The sequence below is a fragment of the Peromyscus maniculatus genome, chromosome 22 (genome assembly GCF_049852395.1).
Source record: "Peromyscus maniculatus bairdii isolate BWxNUB_F1_BW_parent chromosome 22, HU_Pman_BW_mat_3.1, whole genome shotgun sequence".
In the NCBI taxonomy this organism is placed as follows: Eukaryota; Metazoa; Chordata; class Mammalia; order Rodentia; family Cricetidae; genus Peromyscus; species Peromyscus maniculatus.
In genome coordinates this window covers 2,590,884-2,612,693 of record NC_134873.1, presented here as the reverse complement: position 1 = coordinate 2,612,693, position 21,810 = coordinate 2,590,884, and the positions used below count along the sequence as shown (strand labels likewise).

The 21,810-nt window shown below is 51.3% G+C and overlaps 1 protein-coding gene across 7 annotated transcripts; it reads left to right on the top strand.

The window, feature by feature from the left end:
* The first annotated feature begins 1,151 nt into the window (after window positions 1-1,151).
* On the top strand, window positions 1,152-12,111 carry Znf77 (zinc finger protein 77). 7 transcript variants are annotated; one of them, XM_076559805.1, is made up of 5 exons: window positions 1,156-1,414; window positions 1,741-2,048; window positions 2,289-3,167; window positions 4,359-4,534; window positions 9,649-12,111. In XM_076559805.1, the coding sequence occupies exons 4-5, from the start codon at window positions 4,428-4,430 to the stop codon at window positions 11,111-11,113; spliced, it is 1,572 nt and encodes a 523-aa protein (XP_076415920.1). In that variant the 5' UTR covers window positions 1,156-1,414; window positions 1,741-2,048; window positions 2,289-3,167; window positions 4,359-4,427; the 3' UTR covers window positions 11,114-12,111. The 7 variants fall into 7 exon arrangements, 6 of the variants coding, with proteins under 6 accessions (XP_076415920.1, XP_042122999.2, XP_076415922.1 ...); XM_042267065.2 differs by having other exon boundaries at window positions 1,737-2,048; window positions 3,097-3,167; XM_076559807.1 differs by lacking the exon at window positions 1,156-1,414 and having other exon boundaries at window positions 1,465-2,048; window positions 9,649-9,673; window positions 9,716-12,111.
* Window positions 12,112-21,810: the final 9,699 nt, after the last annotated feature.

The window sequence follows — 21,810 nt, the reverse complement described above, 5'->3', positions numbered from 1 at the left end:
ACACTCACACATACTCATATACACACGCACGCACACTCACACGGACACGCACTGGGTCTCATACACACACACGCACACACATATAGTTTTTATCGCCCCCCCATATCGAGATGTGAAGTCCGGGGAGGGTGCGCGCGGGTCTGTCCGTGCACCCGACCCCCCAACCCCCGGGAGGGGTGACTGCCGCGTCCCGACCCCAGCTCTGCACAAAGGCGGGCTCTCCACCGGGTCCATGCGCGCGCGTGGAGACCGTGAGAGACCCCCACCCCACCCCAGTCCCCTAAGGCCGCAGAGCTGAGGGAGGGACATCTAAAATAGCCAGAACCGAGTCGGTCCCCATCCCAGACGGGGTGAAGTCGGAAGTTTTAGAAGTACAAAGTCAGACTGTCTGGTGGTCGGAACCACGAGACGCCCCCTCCCCCGAGATAACACGACCAGATTTTGGAGATGGGCTGTAAAACTCCTGACAAAATAAGATAACAGTCCAAACTCAGGAAAACTGGACCGGTCAAGGGTGGACCCGTACTAACCCCCTCCTCTCTGGAGAATTCTGTGGTTTTTGCCTTCAAAAGCTAATCTCCCCAGGAAAGAGGAACTCTCCTCCCTGCCTCGCTGTGCCGGGCACTGCGGACGGGGGTTCCCTGCTAGCTCGTATTGCGCCAAGAAATAAACCGTGCTATTGCATTCTGGACATCTCTGGTCTCCTGGTGGTCTCTGGGGGTCCTTATCTGGGCAGAACACAGGCTAGCCCCCCCCCCCCCCGGTGTTCGTCCCTGGAGCCCCTTTTCCCCCCTGTGGTTCACGCAGGGTCTCACCGGCACCTGCGCGCCCCAGGGCCACCCCCGCCCCCGGCGCCCAGCCCAGGCATCGACCCCGGCCCCCTCCGCTGTGTCCCCGCGGCCGAGAGGCCTGAACCAGCCGCACCGGACCACGGCACTCGTCTGCGGGTCTGGGGATCGAGCCCAGAGTTTGCGTGGCTCGTGCCCCGGCGCCCATGCGGTGTGGGGGACCCTACAGGCCGGGGCGTCCGCGGCGTGGGTCCCCGTGTGGCCCGGACTGTGCTCCGACGCCGACCGCCCTGCCCCGCTCCCCGAGCGCCAGCCCAGCCCAGCCCCGGCTCAATGGGAAGCAGGCGGGAGGGGGAGCCCAGGGGCCTCCAGGTTAGCCCAGGCGCAGAGATCACGTGCCAGCAGAGGGCTGTCAATCAAGGCTCCAGGGGCGGGCCGAGGGGAGTCTGGTTCAGAGCTGAGCCCGGCACCTGTCCGTCAGGCCGCGGAGGGCGGGTCCCGGGAGAGCCACCCAATCACAGTGCAGTGTAGCCCGCGGCCAATCAGGGGCGGTGGGCGGGGCGTCGCGGCTGCCGCTATCAATCTCTGCACGCACCGCTGCCCCGGCCCGGGCCACGAGGAGGCTGGTGAGTGGGTGGGTTGGGGCTGGGGGGACACGGCCCCCGTGGCCAGGAGGCGGCCCGGAGGCCACTGTGCGGGACCAGGGGGTGGGGAAACCGGGCCGAACCCTCCCGACACGCGGCAAAATCGAATGTGTGCCGTGCAGCCCAGCAGCGGCAAATCCGAGGCAGTGGGATTGCCGCAAGTTGGAGGCCGGCCTGGGCCACAAGAATAAACGACTGGGGGAGTTGGACTTCGGGGTCGGGGGGCTTTGCTCACGAGGACGGGCGTCCGGCCACGGAGGTGGTGTGGGAGGACGGACACGGATTTGATGGTTACGCTCGCCAGCCAGGGCCGGCAGGGGCTGCAGCCCACACCGCGACCTGCCACCCGCCTGTCGTCGGAAGCAGCCCCGGGGCCGAGGAGAAGGACGGACGCCCTCGGCTGGGTGACCACGGGACAGCCCGGTCCAGGTGAACCCTGCAGACAAGTGCTCCAAACACAGAGGACCGGAGGTGGACGTGGAGGAGCCGACTGACCCCGTCCCGGGACCGCTCATCGGCGTGTGGGAGGTCACCTCCAGGGCAAGGGCTGCAGCACTTCCTCTGACCCCTACTGAGCAGGGTGGTGCATCCCACTCTTCATCACCAGCGGAGGAAGGTGATTCACCCTGACCACGCCCCCAGCCCCTCACTGGGGATTCTAGGCGGGGCTGCACCCTGACCACGCCCCCAGCCCTCACTGGGGATTCTGGGCGGGGCTCCACCTGACCACGCCCCCGCCCCTCACTGGAGATTCTAGGCGGGGCTCCACCTGACCACGCCCCCAGCCCTCACTGGGGGGTTCTAGGCGGGGCTCCACCCTGACTAGGCTTCTAACCCTCTTTTTACTTTGAGACAGGTCCTTTCTGTGTGAGAGATAAACACACCTTGTCATTATTGAGAGGCAGAAGAGACACTCAGGACTTACTGCACAGGGTCTGAGTTTGGTTCCCAGCACCCACACGGCGGCCATAGTTGCCTGAAAGTCCAGTTCTACAGGATCCAGCTCCCTCTTCTGCCCTCCATAGGCACCTGGGTTCAGGTGCACAAACACACACACATACACACACACAAACTTAATCTTTTGTTGTTGTTGTTTTCGAGACAGGGATTCTTTGTGTAGCCAGCCCTGGCTGTCCTGGAACTCTCACTGTAGATGGAGCTGGCCCAGAACTCAGAGATCCGCCTGCCTCTGCTTCCCTACTGTTAGGAATAAAGGCATGCGCCACCATACGCAGTTAAATTTATTTATTTTAAAATTTGGAATCCATTTGAAAAGAGTCTGGCCAGCATTCGACAGCATGGAATACAAAGGCTCACCGAGGAAATAAGAATTAGGGGACATTTCACTTTTAAAATTGATAATTTTGGAGTTTTGTTGTTGTTATTCTTTTGTGTGTGTGTGAGATAGGGTCTCTCATGTAGACCAGGCTGTCCTTGAACTCACAGAGATCCACCCAGTGCTGGGAACAAAGCTTTGGCCACTCGTGAGGGGGCCAGAGGTCGAGATCCTGTGTTTTCCTTCATACTCTGCTTTCCTGGGCCACCAACCAGCTCCCAAATCATGACACAGTGACTTATTGTCAGTTGTGAATGCTCCTCAGCCTAGCGTAGTTTCTGGTAGCTCCTTTAACTTAACCTGGTTGTTTTATCTGCTTTTGCCTCAGGGCTGGTTACCTTCTGTGTATCCTGCTGTCACTGCTGCTCTGGCTGGCGGCCGCCTGACTTCTTGCCCCAGGTGCGTCCTTCCTCCTCTCCTCCTCCTCCTCTCCTCCCTCCTCCTCCTCCCCTCCCTCCTCCTCCCCTCCCTCTTCCTCCATCCTCTCCTCCATCTCCTCCTCTCCTCCACCTCCTCCTCTCCTCCATTTCCTCCTCTCCTCCATCCTCTCCTCCATCTCCTCCTCTCCTCCTCCTTTTGTTCTTCTCTCTCAAGCCTAGATCTCTCCTCCTATTTATTCTCTCTGCCAGCCCTGCCCATCCTTTCTCTGCCTGGCTATTGGCCGTTCAGCTCTTTATTAGACCATCAGGTACCCTAGACAGGCAAGGTGCAACAGCTTCACAGAGTTAAACAAACGCAACATAAACAAAAGTAACGCACCTTTACACAGTTAAGTATTCTGCAGTATGAACAAGTGTAGCACGCCTCTGCCTCACTAAATAACATCTACCGCTTTAAAGTTTTAAGCTCATTTATTCTTGGCATCTTTGTGCAGGTCTAAGATGGTGGCTGTTTTCACCCCTTACCCATCCCCAGCCCTTGTGGGAGCCACAGATGACCGTCAACTCCCCCTTTCTCTTCTTTCTTTCTAAATTATTTATTTTTATGTGCATTGGTGATTTACCTGCATGTATGTCTGTTTAAGGGAATCAGGTCTCCTGGAACAGGAGTTCCAGACAGCTGTGAGCTGCCATGTGGGTGCTGGGAATTGAACCCCGGTCCTCTGGAAGAGCAGCCACTGCTCCTAACCACTGAGCTATCTCTCCAGCCCATAGCTTGCTCTTTCTTTATGCTCCCCAACTTGTTTTCTGGGGCAGGGCATCCCTCTCCGTCCTCCTCTGTGCCGGGGACTGAACTCAGGTCTCATGTCTGAGTGGCAAGCACCTTACAGGTCGATCCGACTCTCCAGGCCCAACACTTGATTTCGTCTGCAGTTCTCGGTTCCCTAAGTTTTGTCTGTGTGGATATTCTAGCAATGTGAGGTCCCTTACGGGGCCCTCCCCTCCCCTTCCCCCTGCCCCCTGCCCCCTTCCCATCCTCTCTCTCTCTCTGTTCCTCGATCTCTGTACTAGCGATAGAGTTGAGGACCTCACTCACACGAGGCCAGGGCTCTCCCACAAAGCCACACTCGCCCGCTCACAGTCCTGGGTGGGTCTGTGCCAGGAACAGCAGGGAGGCCCGTCTTTCCTCACTTTGCCATTTCTTCGTCAGAGTGGCATTGGCGCTGTTTCAGATCCCTGCGGTGGAGGCGAAGACGGGCCGAGCCCATAGCAGCATCGCATGGAGAACAAACCATACCAACGAGTCGACGGCGACATCATCAAATATGCAGGCCGCCAAACCTATGACTCTGCAGACAGGCAGCAAGGCCAGGCCAGGCATCTGAGGTGAGGGCGCCCCGCGGCGCCGAGGCGGGGAGATCTTAGGGCTTGTGCACCCGTGGGGCTGGCTGTCCAGTCTGCCGAATCGGGAGCGGAGCGTGACTGGGGAAGACCCCAGCTGTCTCTCCCCTCCACACACAGATTCATTTGCATCTGGACATGCAATCTTAGTAGATGTGAATGGACTCCAGGTGTGAGGGCAGTGTAGACTTGATGGTCAGCACACATGTGGTGGTCTGTGGTGTCAGGTTGATCAGATGAAGCCGTAGCAAGACATCCCTAAAACTCCCTTCTGGATGTATCTGTGAGGGTGTTTCCAGAGGTGCCGGGTCATGTGGACACCAGTTGTCTTAATTAGGGCTTCTATTGCTGAGACCAAACACCATGTCCAAAAAGCTAGTTGGGGAGGCAAGGGTTTATTCGGCTTACATTTCCCTATCACCGTTCATCACTAAAGGAACACAGGACAGGAACTCAAGCAGGGCAGGACCCCGGAGCAGGAGCTGATGCAGAGGCCATGGAGGGAGCTGCTTACTGGCTTGTTCCCATGTCTCAGCCTGCTTTCTTACGGAACCCAGGACCAGCAGCCCAGGGATGGCACCACTCACCAGGGGCTGGGCCCTCCCCCATTGATCACTGACTGAGAGAATGCCTTACCGTGGATCTCATGGAGGCATTTCCTCAGCTGAGGCTCCTTCCTCTGATGACTCCAGCTTGTGTTGGGTTGACACAAAACCAGCCAGTGCATCAGTTTATTAATCTCTTGATGGATTCAAAATGTAATGTCAGGAGGCCAGGCATGCTGCATATGCCCTTAGCCCCAGGACTCAAGAGACAGAGGCAGGTGAATGTTGGTAAGTTAGAAACCAGCCTGGTCTCCATAGCAAGTTCTAGGCCAACTAGGGCTATGTAGAGAGACCCTGTCTCCAAACACAAACCATATTCGTGTCTTCAAGGACTGAACTCAAGTCAGCCAGCTGGCTTGCCAGTGAGTGCCTTTATCCACTAAACCGTCTCCTCGACATAATACAAGTATTTTTAAAAATTAAAAAATGCAAATGTGTGTGCACAGAGAATTTTCTTTCTTTTTTTGTTGTTTGTTTGTTTTGTTTTTTTTTGAGACAGGGTCTCTTTGTGTAGTCCTGGCTGTCCTAGAACTCACTCTGTATTCCAGGCTGGCCTCGAACTCAGAGGTCCATCTGCCTCTGCCACCATGCCCAGCCAAGAAAGTATTTTATGAATCTGGTAACAGTGTCACATATCTGAGTCATAATTCATTCGGGTTTACTCTCAGGCCGTAGATGCCAGCACTCATTGCTGTGACGGAACAGCAGTGGGAACATCTACGTCAGGCAGGACAGGTGGAGCTCTGGGGTGGCTCAGCAGATGAAGGTGATTGACATGTATGCCTGGCAACCTGAGTTTGATCCCTGGAATCCTTGTAAAGATGATACCTATGATACCCCTGAACTAAATTTTAAAAAATAGACACCAAGGCAGTGCTGAAAATGTGCCTAGTCTGTGACAGAGTCAACAGGCACCAATCAGTAAGCTGTGTGAAGTAGCACACAGCTGCTATTCAGAGCTCAGGAGACTGAGGCAGAGGCATACAGAGTTTGAGGCCACATAGCAGGCAAGACAGTTTTTGGTTTTTTTATTTTGCTTTTGTTTTGAAACAGGGTTTCTCTGTGTAGCCCTGGCTGTCCTGGAACTCACTCTGTAAACTAGGCTGGCCTTGAACTCACAGAGATCCACCTGGCTCTGCCTTCCAAGTGCTGGGATTAAAGGTATGTGCCACCACTGCCCGGCACAAGACACTATCTTAAACAAAACTGAACGTTGAAGTTATGTGTTGTAGCGATAATGCACGCACTACTACCACCCATTCACCATGTCCGAGCGAGGGGCTGTGGATCAAAAAACAGAGACAAAAGACAGCGGGTCATTCGCCTCAGCAGAATGCAGAATGCCGTTTATTGAAAGAGGGAGGAAACCTTAAATACAGGCTTACAGCACAATGGGGGAATTCCAGAGGGCAGAAGTTTGCTACAGAACGTTCTACATTCTTCCATCTAAGCTGTTAACACCCAATATGCAGGATACACAAACAAGGAACTTCCCTTAAGCATTCAGAATGGTGGATACCAGCAGGGAATTAGCATAGGGAGGACATCTGGTCAAGGTCAGCAAGCAGGCAACAGCTACTCAAAATGGGGTCCAGGGCCCTACAGGTCCCCCCTTTTTACTAAAAAATGAGCTTCTGACTTAGGTTGCGTGGGATGTCAGCAGGTCACCTTACCCGTCATGGAGACACCTGCCCAGGCCACACAGGTGCTCTGTCTTAGGTTGGTGAGCGCCCCCCAAGCATTACCCATCTCTGAATACTCATTATCATACAGACTCAACCATGTGAGCTGTAGAGTGACTGCTGCCAAAGATCTCAAAGTGGCACTGGGCTTACAATCTGTGCGACACAGAAAAGACCAACAGAAGTCCTAACCCACCCATAGCCAGGGGGCTAAAGGCAACTGAGCCATTCCCTTCCTTAACGAGCCTTATGCAAATTGGAGTCCTTGTAAGATGGTATCCCAAAAGCAAATGGAACTTGAGTTTTAAATTTTACAACTTACAAAGCCAATTCAAATGTATAATAGTGGAATTAAATTTATCATGCCCAATAAGATGAAAGATTAACTAACTGTGGTAGCTACTTTTGCTGCCAGGGTCTCCATTGTGCTAGCTGTAGTAACCAATTATGAAATAGCAATCCCAGAAACAGTAGCAGCAGTGGCCACCATCGCTATAACAGCAACAACAGCAACAGCGATGTCAGAGTCTCTTCTGGAGTGTGTGAGCATCATCTGTGTCTAGCTGCCACGGTCCACTGGCATGGACACACCTCCAGGAACATGACCTGCCAAGGCCCATTTTTCTTGATCCCAGCATGACTTAAGCTGGCAGCCCTGCAAAAGAACAACTGGGAACCATAAAGAAAACAAAAAACAAAACAAACAAACAAAAAACAGACAGCAAACAAGGAGCAGAACTAATGGTCTCATAATGGCTACATTCAGGCTCACAAATTTTAAGGTATCTTCAAAAGAGGCTAGATGAATTTCAGGAGGCCAGTAAATGTTGCACAGAGCCACTCCTGAAAAGTAGGGTACTACACCAGCTTGAAGAGGGTTGCAAAATGTGAAAAGGCTTAGCTGGCATGCTATTGTTAACAAATGGAGGTCAGTGGCCTTCAAGGTTATTCTTAATCTCCAAGGTGTCTGGGTGACACATTCTCAAACATACTTGAAAGAGCAGTTACCATACGTTACCTTCTGGAGAATCCAACCGTAAGTTCCTAGGCTTAGAATAATGTTTGTCAAGGCTGGCCGTATTGGGCTCTCAATCCCCATTGGCATCAGAAGGGGAGAGTTCTTCACAAAGGCCCAATAGATCTCTGCCATGTTGGGATTCAGCAGCAGCCACAGGGTGCACACAGCGTTCAGGAACCCAAAGAGGAACCTCATTGTCCTTCGGAAAGACACAAACAGATCCTCGGGCCCACACCAACACCGGATTGGGTCCCCTCCAAGTGCCAGAGGAAAGATCCTTCCATCGCACCAGAGGATGATTTGCAACAGGAGCCCTCCAGTGCTTATCTGCAGCAGATACTCTAGTAGAGTCCACCGATAAAAAATTTATAAATTTTTAAAATTTATAAAAAATTTGTAAATTTATAAAAAAGTATATAAAACAAGGGAAAGAATAGTATATGGGCTAGAGATGAGACTACCCCTCCAATGATGTGTGTCATTTTTTAAATTGCATCCTGTTATATTTCCCCAGATAGTACGGATGACTCCTATTCCTCAGGCCCGTGTGGTATTTACTGATGGCACTTCACAGGGTTTTGCTGTGGTGGTTTCTGGTAACATAGTGAAGAGAATGAAAGTCTAGGGCACTTTGGCCCAGGTGGCAGAGATACAGGCACTGTTGCTTGCTTTACGGATGTTTTCTGATGAGAGTGTAAATATTTATACTGATAGTCAATATGTGGCACATGCCATTATGCCTTTGGAGACGACAGCCTACATACCATCCATTTCTCCCATTCATGAATATTTATTGCAAGTGCAAGGACTTATATGGTCCCGCTCACATAACCTTTATGTGGACCATCTTAGAGCTCATACTCATTTGCCTGGACCTCTAAGTGAAGGTAATCAGAAAGCTGATGCCATTACTCATATGGCTGTCACATTAGTTTGTTCTGCCTTTGATAAGGCTACTCAGTTGCATGAACGTTATCATCTTAATGCTGGATCTCTTCATCATCATATGGGCATAACCCGGGAACAAGCCATTCAGATAGTTAAATCATGTCCTATTTGTGTTGAATTTTTACCTGTTCCTCATTTGGGAGTTAATGAGTTAATCCCTGAGGACTTTTACCTAATCATGTGTGACAGATGGACGTCACACACGTGCTTCCTTTGGAAAATTACAATATGTCCATATGTCTATTGATACATATTCTCTAATTTTTGCTTCTGTCCATTCAGGGGAAAAGGTTAAGGATGTAAAGAATCATTGTCTTCATGCTTTTGCTTACATGGGAGTGCCAAAATGCATAAAGACTGATAATGGTCCCGCCTACAGTAGCACGGGATTTTCAAAATTCTGCCAAGATTTTTCTATCATTAATAAGACTGGTATTCCTTATAATCCTCAAGGATAGGCTATAGTAGAACGCTGCCATCGTACCTTAAAAACATATATTGCTAATGTAAATTGGGGGGACCTGTAGGGCCCTGGCCTCCTCCCATATTGAGTAAAGCCGTTGCCTGCTTGCCGACCTTGACCAGATGTCCTACCTATGCTAATTCCCTGCCTGTATCCACCCTTCCTAAGGGAAGTTCCTTGTCTGTGTGTCCTGCATATAGAGCGTTAACAGCTTAGATGCAAGATTGTAAACATCAATAGGGAACTTCTGCCCTCTGGGGTTCTCCCATTGTGCTGTAAGACTGTATTTAAGGTTTCCTCCCTCTTTTAATAAACAGCATTTGGCATTCGGCCGTGGTGCATTAATGACTCGCTGTCTCGTGTCTCTTATTTTTTAATCACAGCCCCTCGCTCGGACATGGTGAACAGGTATCGGTAACGGGTGAACAGGTATCGGTAACGGGTGAACAGGTATCGGTAACGCCGGCGTTACCGCAACAATGTGTCGTCCCTCCTGACCCCTTACCTGTCCTTCCTGCTTTGAATGGCGGTCCTTTGGTAGTGGACAGACCCCGTGAACATGAAGGTGGCTCCAGCCAGGCCGAGGCTCCCGCTGTGCCCTGCAGTGTCCCAGATGCAGGCGGACCGAGTGCAGGCACAAGGTCCAAGAAAGCCTCCAAGAACCAGAAAGTGCCTCTCGCCGGCGGACACGCGTCACCTCCCTGTGAGGGCTGTGGGGGTTGTCCTTCGTGCCAGCCCCCTCGGACGGACACCGAAGTCCAGGAGAGCGCCTGCAAGCGTCCGGACCCCAGGAAGAAACCTGAGAAAAGCAAACCGAGTCCTAGCAGGACAAAGATCCTGGAATGTAAACGATGCAGGACTGTGTTCTCCTGTCCCCGCGCCCTTAAGAGACACATGCGAAGTCACAAGGGCGAGAAGCGTCACGCCTGTGACACCTGTGGGAAGACCTTCAGCTTCCACTCCTACCTCCAGCGGCACATGAGGACGCACACCGGGGAGCGGCCCTTCGAGTGTGAGGAGTGTGGGAAGGCCTTCCGGTCCCCGTCCCACTTCCGGGAACACATGAGGCTGCACAACGGAGAGGGCCTCCGCGCGTGCCCCAAGTGTGGGAAAGCCTTCACGTGCCAGTCGTCCTTCCGCGACCACATGAGGACGCACACCGGGGAGCGGCCGCACGTGTGCCAGCGCTGCGGCAAAGGCTTCTCGTGCTACTCCTCCCTCAGGGAGCACGGGAGGTCGCACAGCCAGGAGAAGCCCTACGAGTGCAAGGAGTGTGGCCGCGCCTTCCGCTACCCCGCGTCCTTGAGGGCGCACTCGAGGAAGCACGCGGGGCTCGAGTCCCTCCTGTGCGAGAAATGCGGGAAAACCTTCAGCGGCGAGGCCTACTTCCAGACGCACCTCAAGATGCACAGCGGGGCGCGGCCGTACGCTTGCGCGCAGTGCGGGAGGAGCTTCGGCTTCTTCGCCTCCCTGCGCATCCACGTGGGGACCCACACCGGCGAGAGGCCCTATGAGTGCCCGCAGTGCGGGAAGGCCTTGGCCTCCCGGTCTTCGCTTCGTGAGCACGTCAGGACACACAGCAGCGAGAAGCCCTATGCCTGTGAGCTGTGTGACAAAGTCTTCAGTCACTCCCAGTATTTTCACAAGCACATGAAATCCCACAAGGACGGGCGGCCCTACCTGTGCAGCAGGTGCGGGAAAGCGTACCGCTCTTCCTCGTCCCTCCGTGCACACGTGAGGACACACACCGGGGAGAGACCCTACGAATGCAAGCAGTGTGGGAAAGCCTTCATGTCTCTCCCGGCCCTTCTAGGACACAGGAAAATTCATGCTAGAAAGAACACCTAAGAGGCCGCCGCTGGAGTGTGGCCCTGTCATGGGGTGTCAGACACGCATAGCCCAGGTCTTGGGCTCAGCCCACACAGGTAGATCACCATGGGTGTGAAAAGTGTCTTCTGGTGAGTGGAGAAAAGCACACTGGGAAGAAACATCACTTGGAGGACTCAGGAAAACCCTGGCTGTGTGACCTCATCTGTTCTCTTTCTTCTTCTTCTTCTTCTTCTTCTTCTTCTTCTTCTTCTTCTTCTTCTTCTTCTTCTTCTTCTTCGTCTTCGTCTTCGTCTTCGTCTTCGTCTTCGTCTTCGTCTTCTTCTTCTTCTTCTTCTTTTCTTCTTTTCTTCTTTTTTTGAGGCAGGGTTTCTCTGTGTAGTTTTGGTGCCTGTCCTGGATCTCGCTCTGTAGTCCAGGCTGGCCTTGAACTCACAGAGATCCGCCTGCCTCTGCCTCCCGAGGGCTGGGATTAAAGGCGTGGGCCACCACCGCCTGACCCTCATCTTTTTTGTGAGACCTCAGAGGAGGCAGACATCCTCACAAGCTCCCTGAGGGAGGAGCCCACTGTGTTGCCCGAGAGAGACGCAAGCTTTAGACAAGCCCTCCCCCAACCTCTGTCTCCCACATACGTGCACAAAACACAGCTGGCCTTCTCTATTTCTAAAGAAAGGCTTGTTTTCTTTTTAGTGTGTGTGTGTTTGTGCAAGTGGGTAGATGATGTAGGTCCTCTATAAGAGCAGTGAACTCCTTTACCTCTGGGCCATCTCTCTAGCTCCTCTTTTTTATTATTAATATGGCATAACCTTCATTTTCTTTTCTTCCTTCATTTAGGGGGTGCTGGGGATCAAACCCAGGGCCTGCCTGTGTGCTAGACGTGTATTCTGCCAGCAGTTCCAGCCCGAACCCAGCCCCCTTTTCCTTTTTCAAGTGCCTCAGCCATAGTAGAGAGTCATAGGGCTGTAATATCTTGTTATGTTTCTGAGAAAAAAATTGAATAAACGTCCTGTTTTGTCCTATGTCAGTTTTTACTTTGGGTTTTGTTCTGTAAGTAGAAGTGTGCGTGTATTGCTGAAGGTAAACTTTTTTTGTTTTTGAGACAGGGTTTCTCTGTATCTCTGGCTGTCCTGCATCTCACTCTGTAGACCAGGCTGGACTTGAACTCAGAGATCCTTCTGCCTTTGCCTCCTGAGTGCTGGGAATAAAGGCGTGCGCCGCCGCCGCCGCCGCCACCGCCACCGCCGCCACCACCACCACCACCTGGGCAATAACTACAAACTACCAAGGGTCCTGCTGTGGATCCCTCCCTGAGTCACCGTGCTCATAAATACAGAGGAACTTCACATACATCTGCAGTGGCTCTGCCTGGGGAATCCCAGTCCCAGGATCTGACTAGATGGCTCCCTTGATGCTAACATCTGATTGACAGATCTCTGTTCCTGTCTTCAGGGCTGCTGATTGCATCATTCTCCAGCTGGAGCCTCACATTGACAGCTCATGTGTAGGTGCATGCGCATTCACGTGTGTGTGTGTGTGTGTGTGTGTGTGTGTGCGCGCGCGCGCGTGCGCGTGCGCGCGCGTGCACGCGACTGAAGACTAGAGATCAACATGGGTGGTTTGTTCTTTTGTTCTCCACTCTGTGTGTCTACGCATGCTCACACACATGTGCGTTGTGAAGGTGTACTTGTGCATGCATGGAGGGCAGAAAGGGGCATTGGTGTCCCGATCGCTCACACTCAGCCTTATTCCTTTTATGCATGGTCTTTCTCTGCACTGCAAAGTAAGCCGGCAGCCACAGCAATCCTCCAGTCTCCATCCCCACAGCACTGGGGTTGAGGGCCACATGGTGCCGGGGATTCAAAGTCGGGTCCTCACACCCGTGCGGTAAACCCTCTTACCCGCTGAGCCTTCTTGCCAGCCCCTATTCACTTTTTGCTCTTTTTTTTGAGCTGAGGATCGAACCCAGGGCCTTCTAGGCAAGCGCTCTACCACTGAGCTAAATCCCCAACCCTCACTTTTTGCTCTCTCCCTGAATCTGAATCTCTTGGTTTCACCTGTCTGACTGTCCACTGAGCCCCGGAAATTCTCCTGTCTCCACCCAGTCGGCACTGGGGTTACAGATGTGCTGGGGTTACAGATGTGCTGGGGTTACAGATGTGGACAGCCACACCTGCTTTTATGTGTTTGTGGGAATCAGAACTCAGGTTTTTATGCTTGCACAAGGGCTTTGTGTCCTGAGACATCTGCACAGCCCTGACTATTACAGTCTTAATTTATTTTGCAAATTCTCGTGTGTCTCAAGCTGTCTCAATCTCAATCTCAATCTCTAGACAACACGAGACCCTGTCTAAAAAAAGATGGCGGTATGTGTGTGTGTGCAGGAGGGGCAGGAGAGGTGGCTCAGCAGTTATGAGGATTTGTTGCTTTTGCAGAGAACTGGGTTAAGATCCCAGCACCACATGGTGGCTCGAAAACGTAACTCCAGTCCAGGAGAGTCTGATGTCCTCTTCTGGCTGTTGGTACTGCATTCATGTGGTGCATAGACATACATTTTTAAATATGGTTTTAGGGTTTCTATTGTTGTGAAGAGACACCATGACAACGGCAAATGCCCCCCCCCCTTTTTTTGAGACAGGGTTTCTCTGTGTAGTTTTGGTGCCTGTCCTGGATCTCACTCTGTAGCCCAGGCTAGCCTCGAACTCACAGAGATCCGCCTGGCTCTGCCTTCCAAGTGCTGGGATTAAAGGCGTGTGCCACCAGCCCGGCCACAGCAACTCTTATAAAAGACAACATTTAATTGAGGTGGTAGCTTACGGTTTTACAGGTTCAGTCCATTATCATCATGGTGGGACATGGCAGTGTCCAGGCAGACATGGTGCTGGAGAGGTAGCTGAGAGTCCTATATCTTGCAGGCAACCGGAAGTGGTCTGAGACACTGGGTGGTATCTTGAGCATGTATGAGGTCTCAAAGCCCATCCCCACACATATTCCAACAAGGTCACACTTCCTAATAGCGCCTGAAACCTGGGGGCCATTTTCTCTCAAACCACCACAAACACCCATACACATAAAAGTAATAATTTTTTTTTTTCGAGACAGGGTTTCTCTGTGTAGCTTTGCGCCTTTCCTGAAACTCACTTGGTAGCCCAGGCTGGCCTCGAACTCACAGAGATCCACCTGCCTCTGCCTCCCGAGTGCTGGGATTACAGGTGTGCGCCACCACCGCCCGGCTTAATTTTTTTAAAGTTCACAATTTACACCTTAAACTCTAGGTAATCTCTTAACTGTGAGTACAATTTAAAAAAATTAAGCTACACATTTGCAACAGACATTGGCACAGAAATATTCCTATTCCAGGAGGGAGAAATGGGGTCGCAGCTAAGAATAATAAGACCAAAGAAGACAGGAACCCAGCAGGGTAGCCCCTACCCCATAACTCCATGCATACCATCTGGGACTCAGACAGGATCATTTCGGCTCCAAAGGGTCAAGTGGTCTACGGTGGATTGAATAAGAACAGCTTCCATAGGTGCATATGTTTGAATGCTTCGTCAGTGGAACTGTTTGGGAAGGCTTGGGGGTGTGGCTTTGCTGGAGTGGGTGTGTCACTGGGGTGGGCTCTGAGGTTTCAGGAGCCCCCACGGCAGGCCCAGTGCCTCTCTCTCTGCATGCTGCCTGTGGATCAGGGTGTGAAGTTCTCAGCTACTTACTAATGCTCCAGTGCCATGCTGGTCTATTCCCACCATGATGCTCTCAGACTAACCTCTGAAAACGTTTGTTTGTTTGTTTGTTTTTTAATCTTGTTTTTTTGGGATGGGTTTCTTTGTGTAGCCCCGGCTGTCCTGGAACTCACTCTGTAGACCAGGCTGGCCTCAAACTCACAGAGATCACCTGCCTCTGCCTCCCAAGCGCTGGGTTTAAAGGCGTGAGCCACCACATCCAGCCCTGATTAAATGCTTCGTTTTATGAGAGTTGGTGAGGTCACGGTGTCTCCTCACGGCAGAGAACACTGACTAAGATACGGTCCCCACCCCCCGCAGCTTTGCTGCCCACAATGCACTTGGCCTGGTCTGTGGACCAGCTCTATTCTGTGTCTGTTGATATATCTCACCTTCAAAGCTTCACACAGTGAACTCTCAGGGCCTCCCTTCAGGGATGCAGACCCTGCCACAAATGGCCTGGCCTTGGCCACTCCCTGAAGCCACGGAGACCCCTTGGGGCCTTCATTCAATCTTGCATCCTTGTGTGCCTGTTAACCAGCAGCATGTGGACAGTGCTGGAAGAGCAGGATGTAGCCTGCCCGGCTCCGCTGCAGCAGATGCAGTGACCCCTGTGTGCCTTGGTGGCTGAATCTGGAACCGGCATTCCTTGACTGTTGGTTTTGCAGGAACCTGTCTAGGAGCATCCTCAGTTCAGGTCCTCTCCTCTCAAGAGAATTCACATTTTTACAAGTGTAATGGGTCGTTCTCTGTCCCACCAGCCAGCTCCCAAATAACCTACGGATACTTATATTAACTATGAAAGCTCGGCCTATGAGCTTAGGCTTCTTCCTAACCAGTTCTTCTTTTGTTGTTTTGTTTTTTGAGACAGGGTTTCTCTGTGTAGCTTTGCGCCTCTCCTGGAACTCGCTCTGTAGACCAGGCTGGCCTCGAACTCACAGAGATCCACCTGGCTCTGCCTCCTGAGTGCTGGGATTAAAGGCGTGTGCCACCATCGCCCAGCCCTAACTAGTTCTTATAACTTAAATTAACCCATTCCTATTAATCTGCAGTCTGTCAAGTGACTGTTGCCTCCTCTCTCCATGTTGCTCACGATCCTCTCCTCTGCTTCTGGCTGGCGATTTCACCTTCTTCTTCCCAGAGTTCTCTCTCTGCCCTGAAGTCCTGCCTAGCTATTGGCTGTCCAGCTTTTTGTTATACCAATCATGATGCAGGCCACAGGAATCTGAAGTAAGAATTCAGCTGACTATGGCAACACCATTACCTGGAAGAATCAAGGAATTCTCCCAGAGGAGGCCAAGTCTCAAGGAGTATTTGGCTTTTAATATATCAGCTGTTTTCTGCTATGAATTTCATGTGTGCTCTCATGTCAAGAACTTCTAAACAGTATGGACTTATCATTCCTTGGGCAAACACAACTAAGGTATTTGGATACAGTCACACAGGCGAGGCTTCCTGCTTTCAGACTTTCTGTTCCTTTTTAGCATTAGAATTCAAAAGTCTGAGCTGGGCAGTGGCAGCACACACCTTTGATCCCAGTACTAGGGAGGCAGAGGCAGGCAGATCTTTGTGAGTTCGAGGCCAGCCTGGGCTACAGAGTGAGATCCAGAAAAGGCGCAAAGCTACACAGAGAAACCCTGTCTCAAAAAAACAAACAACAACAACAACAAAAAGAATTCAGAAGTCTGCCTTCTGCAGTTTTCTCCTTTAGCAAGCACACAAAGCCAGGGCCAGCTCCTTTAGCCCAAATCCAAGGCCAAATGACAGACAATACAGCATTCCAGGCCACCTGCTAGGTAAATACCCATATGGAGACACCGCCTAGGTCAGGCGGACCTTAGGTACAAAGCTTTGTTTCTCGTGCAAAGCTCAGACCCTCTTTCTTACAGCCTTAGTAGCACCCCCAGATTTCCCTCAGACAATGAACTCAGGAAAATGGTTTTTGGAGACCAGGTGCAGTGAAGCGATAAGGCAGATTTCCTAGCTCCAGGCCGACTTGCCCGGCCGAGCAGAAAGTGGCAGGGTGGAGTATTGCTGACCGTGGGTGTAGGGACACGGGTCATGGGAAGAGGAGAGGAACAAAGATAGAGACAGGAAGGAGGACGGAGATGAGAACGGGACGAAAAGAACTTAGAACTATGAGAGGACAGGAGGAGAAGGGACAGAGAGGAGCCAAGTATGAGAACAGAACTGAAGCTGTGGAGATAGAATTTTATATGAGAAGAATAAAGTGAATGGACCAAAGAGCTCTGTGTGCTTTGATTCTTTTTTTTTTTTTTTTTTATGGTTTTTCGAGACAGGGTTTCTCTGTGTAGCTTTGCGCCTTTCCTGGGACTTACTTGGTAGTCCAGGCTGGCCTCGAACTCATAGAGATCCGCCTGCCTCTGCCTCCCGAGTGCTGGGATTAAAGGCGTGCGCCACCACCGCCCGGCGTGCTTTGATTCTTTACCTTCAGACTCTTCTGGAAACCCTGGGAAGAAGACTTAGAGGCTGGATCCCAACAGTCTTTGATACAATCACAGCAGTCCACCTTGACACAGTGCACAAACACCCATGACCGTTAGGGCCCTTGATGAGTGGGATGTCGCCTGCAGTTGCCTTTCCCAAAGTTCCAATGAAGAGGGTGCAAGGGGCATTTCCTTTAAACTCCAGTGGGTGAACCCTGGTGCCGAGTCTGCCTGCCTGGCTCCACAGGAATCAGGCATGGTAATGTACACCCAGCATCCCAGCCCTGGAGAGGAGGACACCAGAGAATCAGTAGTCCCAGGTCATCCTTGTCTGCTGTGGATATCATGTTGTATAAACAAAATGCTGATTGGCCAGTAGCCAGCAGGAAGTATAGGTGGGACAAGAAGAGAAAAGAATTCTGGAAACAGGGAGGCTGAGTCAGGAGATGCTGCCAGCCGCTGCCATGAGTACTAACCTGTAAGACACTGGTAAGCCACGAGCCATGTGGCAAGGTATAGATTTATAGAAATGGATTAATTTAAGTTAAAAGAACAGTTAGCAAGAAGCCTGCCACGGCCATACAGTTTGTAAGCAATATAAATCTCTGTGTTTACTCGGTTGGGTCTGAGCGGCTGCCGGACTGGCGGGTGAGAGAGATTTGTCCTGACTGTGGGACAGGCAGGACTGGAGAAAACTTCAGCTACACTTGTCTAAACCGTGAGTTTGGGGCCAGCCTAGGCTACATGAGACCATGTCTCGGGTTGTTGTTGGATTCTTTTTCCATCTCTCTCTACTTTAGGTCTTTAAGTTGGGGCCTTGCAATGAAACCAGGTCCCCGTCACCCTTTCAAGGCTGGAATTAAAGGTAGGCTGCCATACCATGTGCAATTTATGTACATTCTGGACATGTGAAGGCTAGACCTTTGCTAGTGGGTAAGGACTTTAACTGCTGAGCCATCTCCTCAGCCCATGAATCGCTCTCTTATTTATCTATTAATTTATTTAGTTAGATGGTGAGTTAGTTGACTGTGTTTGGTTGCTTTGGTTGGATGGTGAGTTAGTTGGGGGTACATGTGGCATGCCATGCATGTGGAGAGCAGAGGACAACCTGTAAAGCTGGTGCTCTCTTTTCCAGGGAATTAACTCAGGTCATCAAGCTCGGTAGCAAGGCCCTTTATGCATGGAGCCCTCTTGCTGGTCCAAATGTGTATTATTTCTAGCAACACATAACTCAACGTAATAACTGAACTCAGCTTTGAGAGCTGCATACATTGGGCTCCATGTAACAGAATCCTCCCCAGACCTGACCTGTGGAGGAGGGGTCACCATGCTTGCTGCACCATCCAGGGACAAAGTCACACATAGTGCCTGTGGTAGTAAAGATAACAGAATTTTCCCAAGGCCGGCCCTGAGGAAATTCCTCCCAGAGTCCTGGGAAAGACCGTACATCTGGTGTGCGGTTATCTGAGGGAAAGGAGTCTACACACACCATGCTTTTTTTGTCCGTTACTTTGTTCCTCTATGACAAAATTATATCTGTACAGCTTCAACCCTGTCCTTACACTCAGCTCCTCTCTGTGCCCACTTTTCCTGTCCTCATTGTTTTAGTAAGCTCCTGTGCTTTTGGCCTCATCTTCGTCCTCTGTCCCTTCGTCCTCCATCTCACCTCCCTAGTGAAGAACCAAAGCACCCGCTGTTGGTTAAATGACGACGCTCTGCTCGTGGCTGGCCGCCGCAGTGGCCATGCCCGCAGAGGAGAGTGCTGACTGGAATAATCACAGGCCACGGTTACCTTTTTAGAGCTTTACTGGGGGAGGGGAAGAGGACAAACAGAAGGAGAGAGCAGAAAGGGAAGGGGGGCGCACAGAGGGCCTACCCGCTTTTTAGGCTGGGACAAAGTCACAGGATGGTGATGTAATTAAGGACAGAATCCTTACAACTGCATTTCAAGCAAGCCCCTCACCCTAGCTTGAAACAGGCCTGAGTTTCAAAAATTCTCAGAGCTGCTGACATAGGTCCCAGGACAAAGTCAGGATGTTTGAAGGACTATCTGGTAGCAACTGATTAACCACAGAATGCCCCCAATGCCAGAGGTAGTCTATAAAGTTTGACAAACAACCAGTTAAAACGACAAAGTAGGGGCTGGAGAGATGGCTCAGTGGTTAAGAGCACTGCTCTTCCAGAGGACCTGAGTTCAATTCCCAGCAACCACATGGTGGCTCACAACCACTTGTAATGAGATCTGGTGCCCTCTTCTGGCCTGCAGGGACACATGCAAGCAGAATAATGTATACATAATGAATAAATAAAAAAATTATAAAAAAAAGTGTTTGTTTACTTGAAACAAAATATTAAAAAACCCCACAAAACTACAAAGTAAGATAACACAGAAATTCTGAAAAGCCCCTAAATCTTGAGCCAATCAGAATTGTACCCATACTAGCACCCCTAACTGATGTAACCTTGTGGTTTTTGCCTTTAAAAACTGAGCTTGTGTTATGCCCAGATTGTGACCCCCCCAAAGAGACCACCGTAGACCTTTGGATGTCCAGAATGCAACAGCAAGGTTTATTCTGCAGATACAAGTCTAGACAGGGACTCATTCCTACACCCAATACAGTGAGGCAGAGAGGAGTACCTCTTTCTTGGGGAAGTTAGTTTTTATAGGCAAAACCCATAAAATTTCTTAGAGGGGAGGGGATTAGTACGGGTCCATCCTTGATTGGTCCAGTTTTTCCCGGGCCTGGACTTTATCTTATTTTATCTTATCTGTTTGCCCTGTCAGGAGTTTTACAACTCATCTCCGGGGTCTGGTCATGTTATCTCTGGAGAGGGGCATCTCGTGGTTAATTGGTTACCATCAGACATCCTGACTCTGTTCTTTTGTTCCTGGGGCTGGTGCCATCATTTCTGGGGACTTGAAACTGGCCTGGCCTAAATCACAGTCCCCAAAGCCCCCACTGAAGACTTTAGATAGTTAATGAGTCCACAACGTGGGCTTCCTCAGTACTCCCAATCTGACACCAGAAGGTCCCTGGAGAGCCACAGGTCCCTATTCCACGATGCATGCTTGGGGACACTGGTCCTGCCACCACCAGCAGCGGTGGGCGGGTCAGCCCTGGAGGGAGGCCACATGAGCCGGAAGTGAGACCATGTTTCCCATGACCAACTTTTTATACCTGGGCTGCTGGCAAAGGCGTGGACCTTTCAGGCCAGTCAGGGCAGTCGGGTAGCTCTTGAGGTGCACCCCCCACCCGGGTGATTCTAATCTGTGACGGGCTGCCATCAGACAAAGCATAATTCAAGCCTAGCTGTGCATCAAAGCCCACTACAGAGGCTGCGGGGGTGGGGGGTGGTGGGGGTGGGATGGGGTGGGGGGACAGGACGGTTCAAGCTGTAGAGAGCTTGCTCCCCGATCATGAGATGTGGGGTTCGGATCCCAGCACTCATGGAAAAGCTGGGTTTCTGCTGCGGCCTCCAACCCTGGTTCTGAGTGGGCAATGGCATGGGGGTCACCGGACTTGCTTCTGGCCTCGCTGAGAAACGTGAGGCCCAGGTTCAGGGAGAGAGTCTGCCTGAAAGGGATCGATAGGGGACCCTGACACTCATTTTAGCCTCTGCATTTGGGTACAGGGCCCTACACGTGCACGGGCACATCTGCACACACACGTGCACACACTCACAGCCACAAATAAAAACACACACGCACAACTTCATGGGATTGCTTCTTCTGTGTCCAGCTGCCTCTGGAGCACTGTGCAGGAGTCCCTTTGTAGGGTGACCCACACTGCATGCCTGGTGCTTTTTGCAGGGTGTCATTTCATGTGTCTTTTTTATTTTGTTTTTTTGAGACAGGGTTTCTCTATAGCTTTGGAGCCTGTTCTGGAACTCATTCTGTAGCCCAGGCTGGCCTCAAACTCAGAGACCTGCCTGCCTCTGCCTCCCGAGTGCTGGGGTTAAAGGTGTGTATCACCACTGCTGGGCTCATGTGTGTAGTTGGAATTTTCTTTGGGCCACTAACCCAAATAAAGACACAGAGACTTATTATCAATCATGAATGCTCGGCCTTAGCTTGGCTTGTTTCTGGGAGGAAATCTGGGAGGAGAAACATCAAGGAACGAGAGGAAGCAGGACCAAGAGAAGGAGGAGGACCTCAGGGGCCAGTCACCCAGCTACACAACCAGCAACGGAGTAAGAAAGATACAGAGAAACGGAAGAAGGTAAAAGCCCAGAGGCGGAAGGTAGACAGGCTAATGTAAAGCTAAGAAAAGCTGGCAAGAAACAAGTCAAGCTAAGGCCGGGCATTTGTAATTAAGAATAAGCCTTGGTGTGTGATGTATTTGGGAGCTGGGTGGTGGGCTCCCCAAAGAGCAAAAACAAACAACAGGTGCATGTTATTATGTCTTCAAAAAGCTGAGGGATGGCTGATGGTCCCCCACACTCCTTACACAGATGGCTTCTCTCCAGTGCGTGGTATCACGTGTCTTTGGAGCTTCTTTCCAGTGTTTTTAGCAAAGAGAGACACCTGTAAGCCTGACCTCCGTCCTGGCAC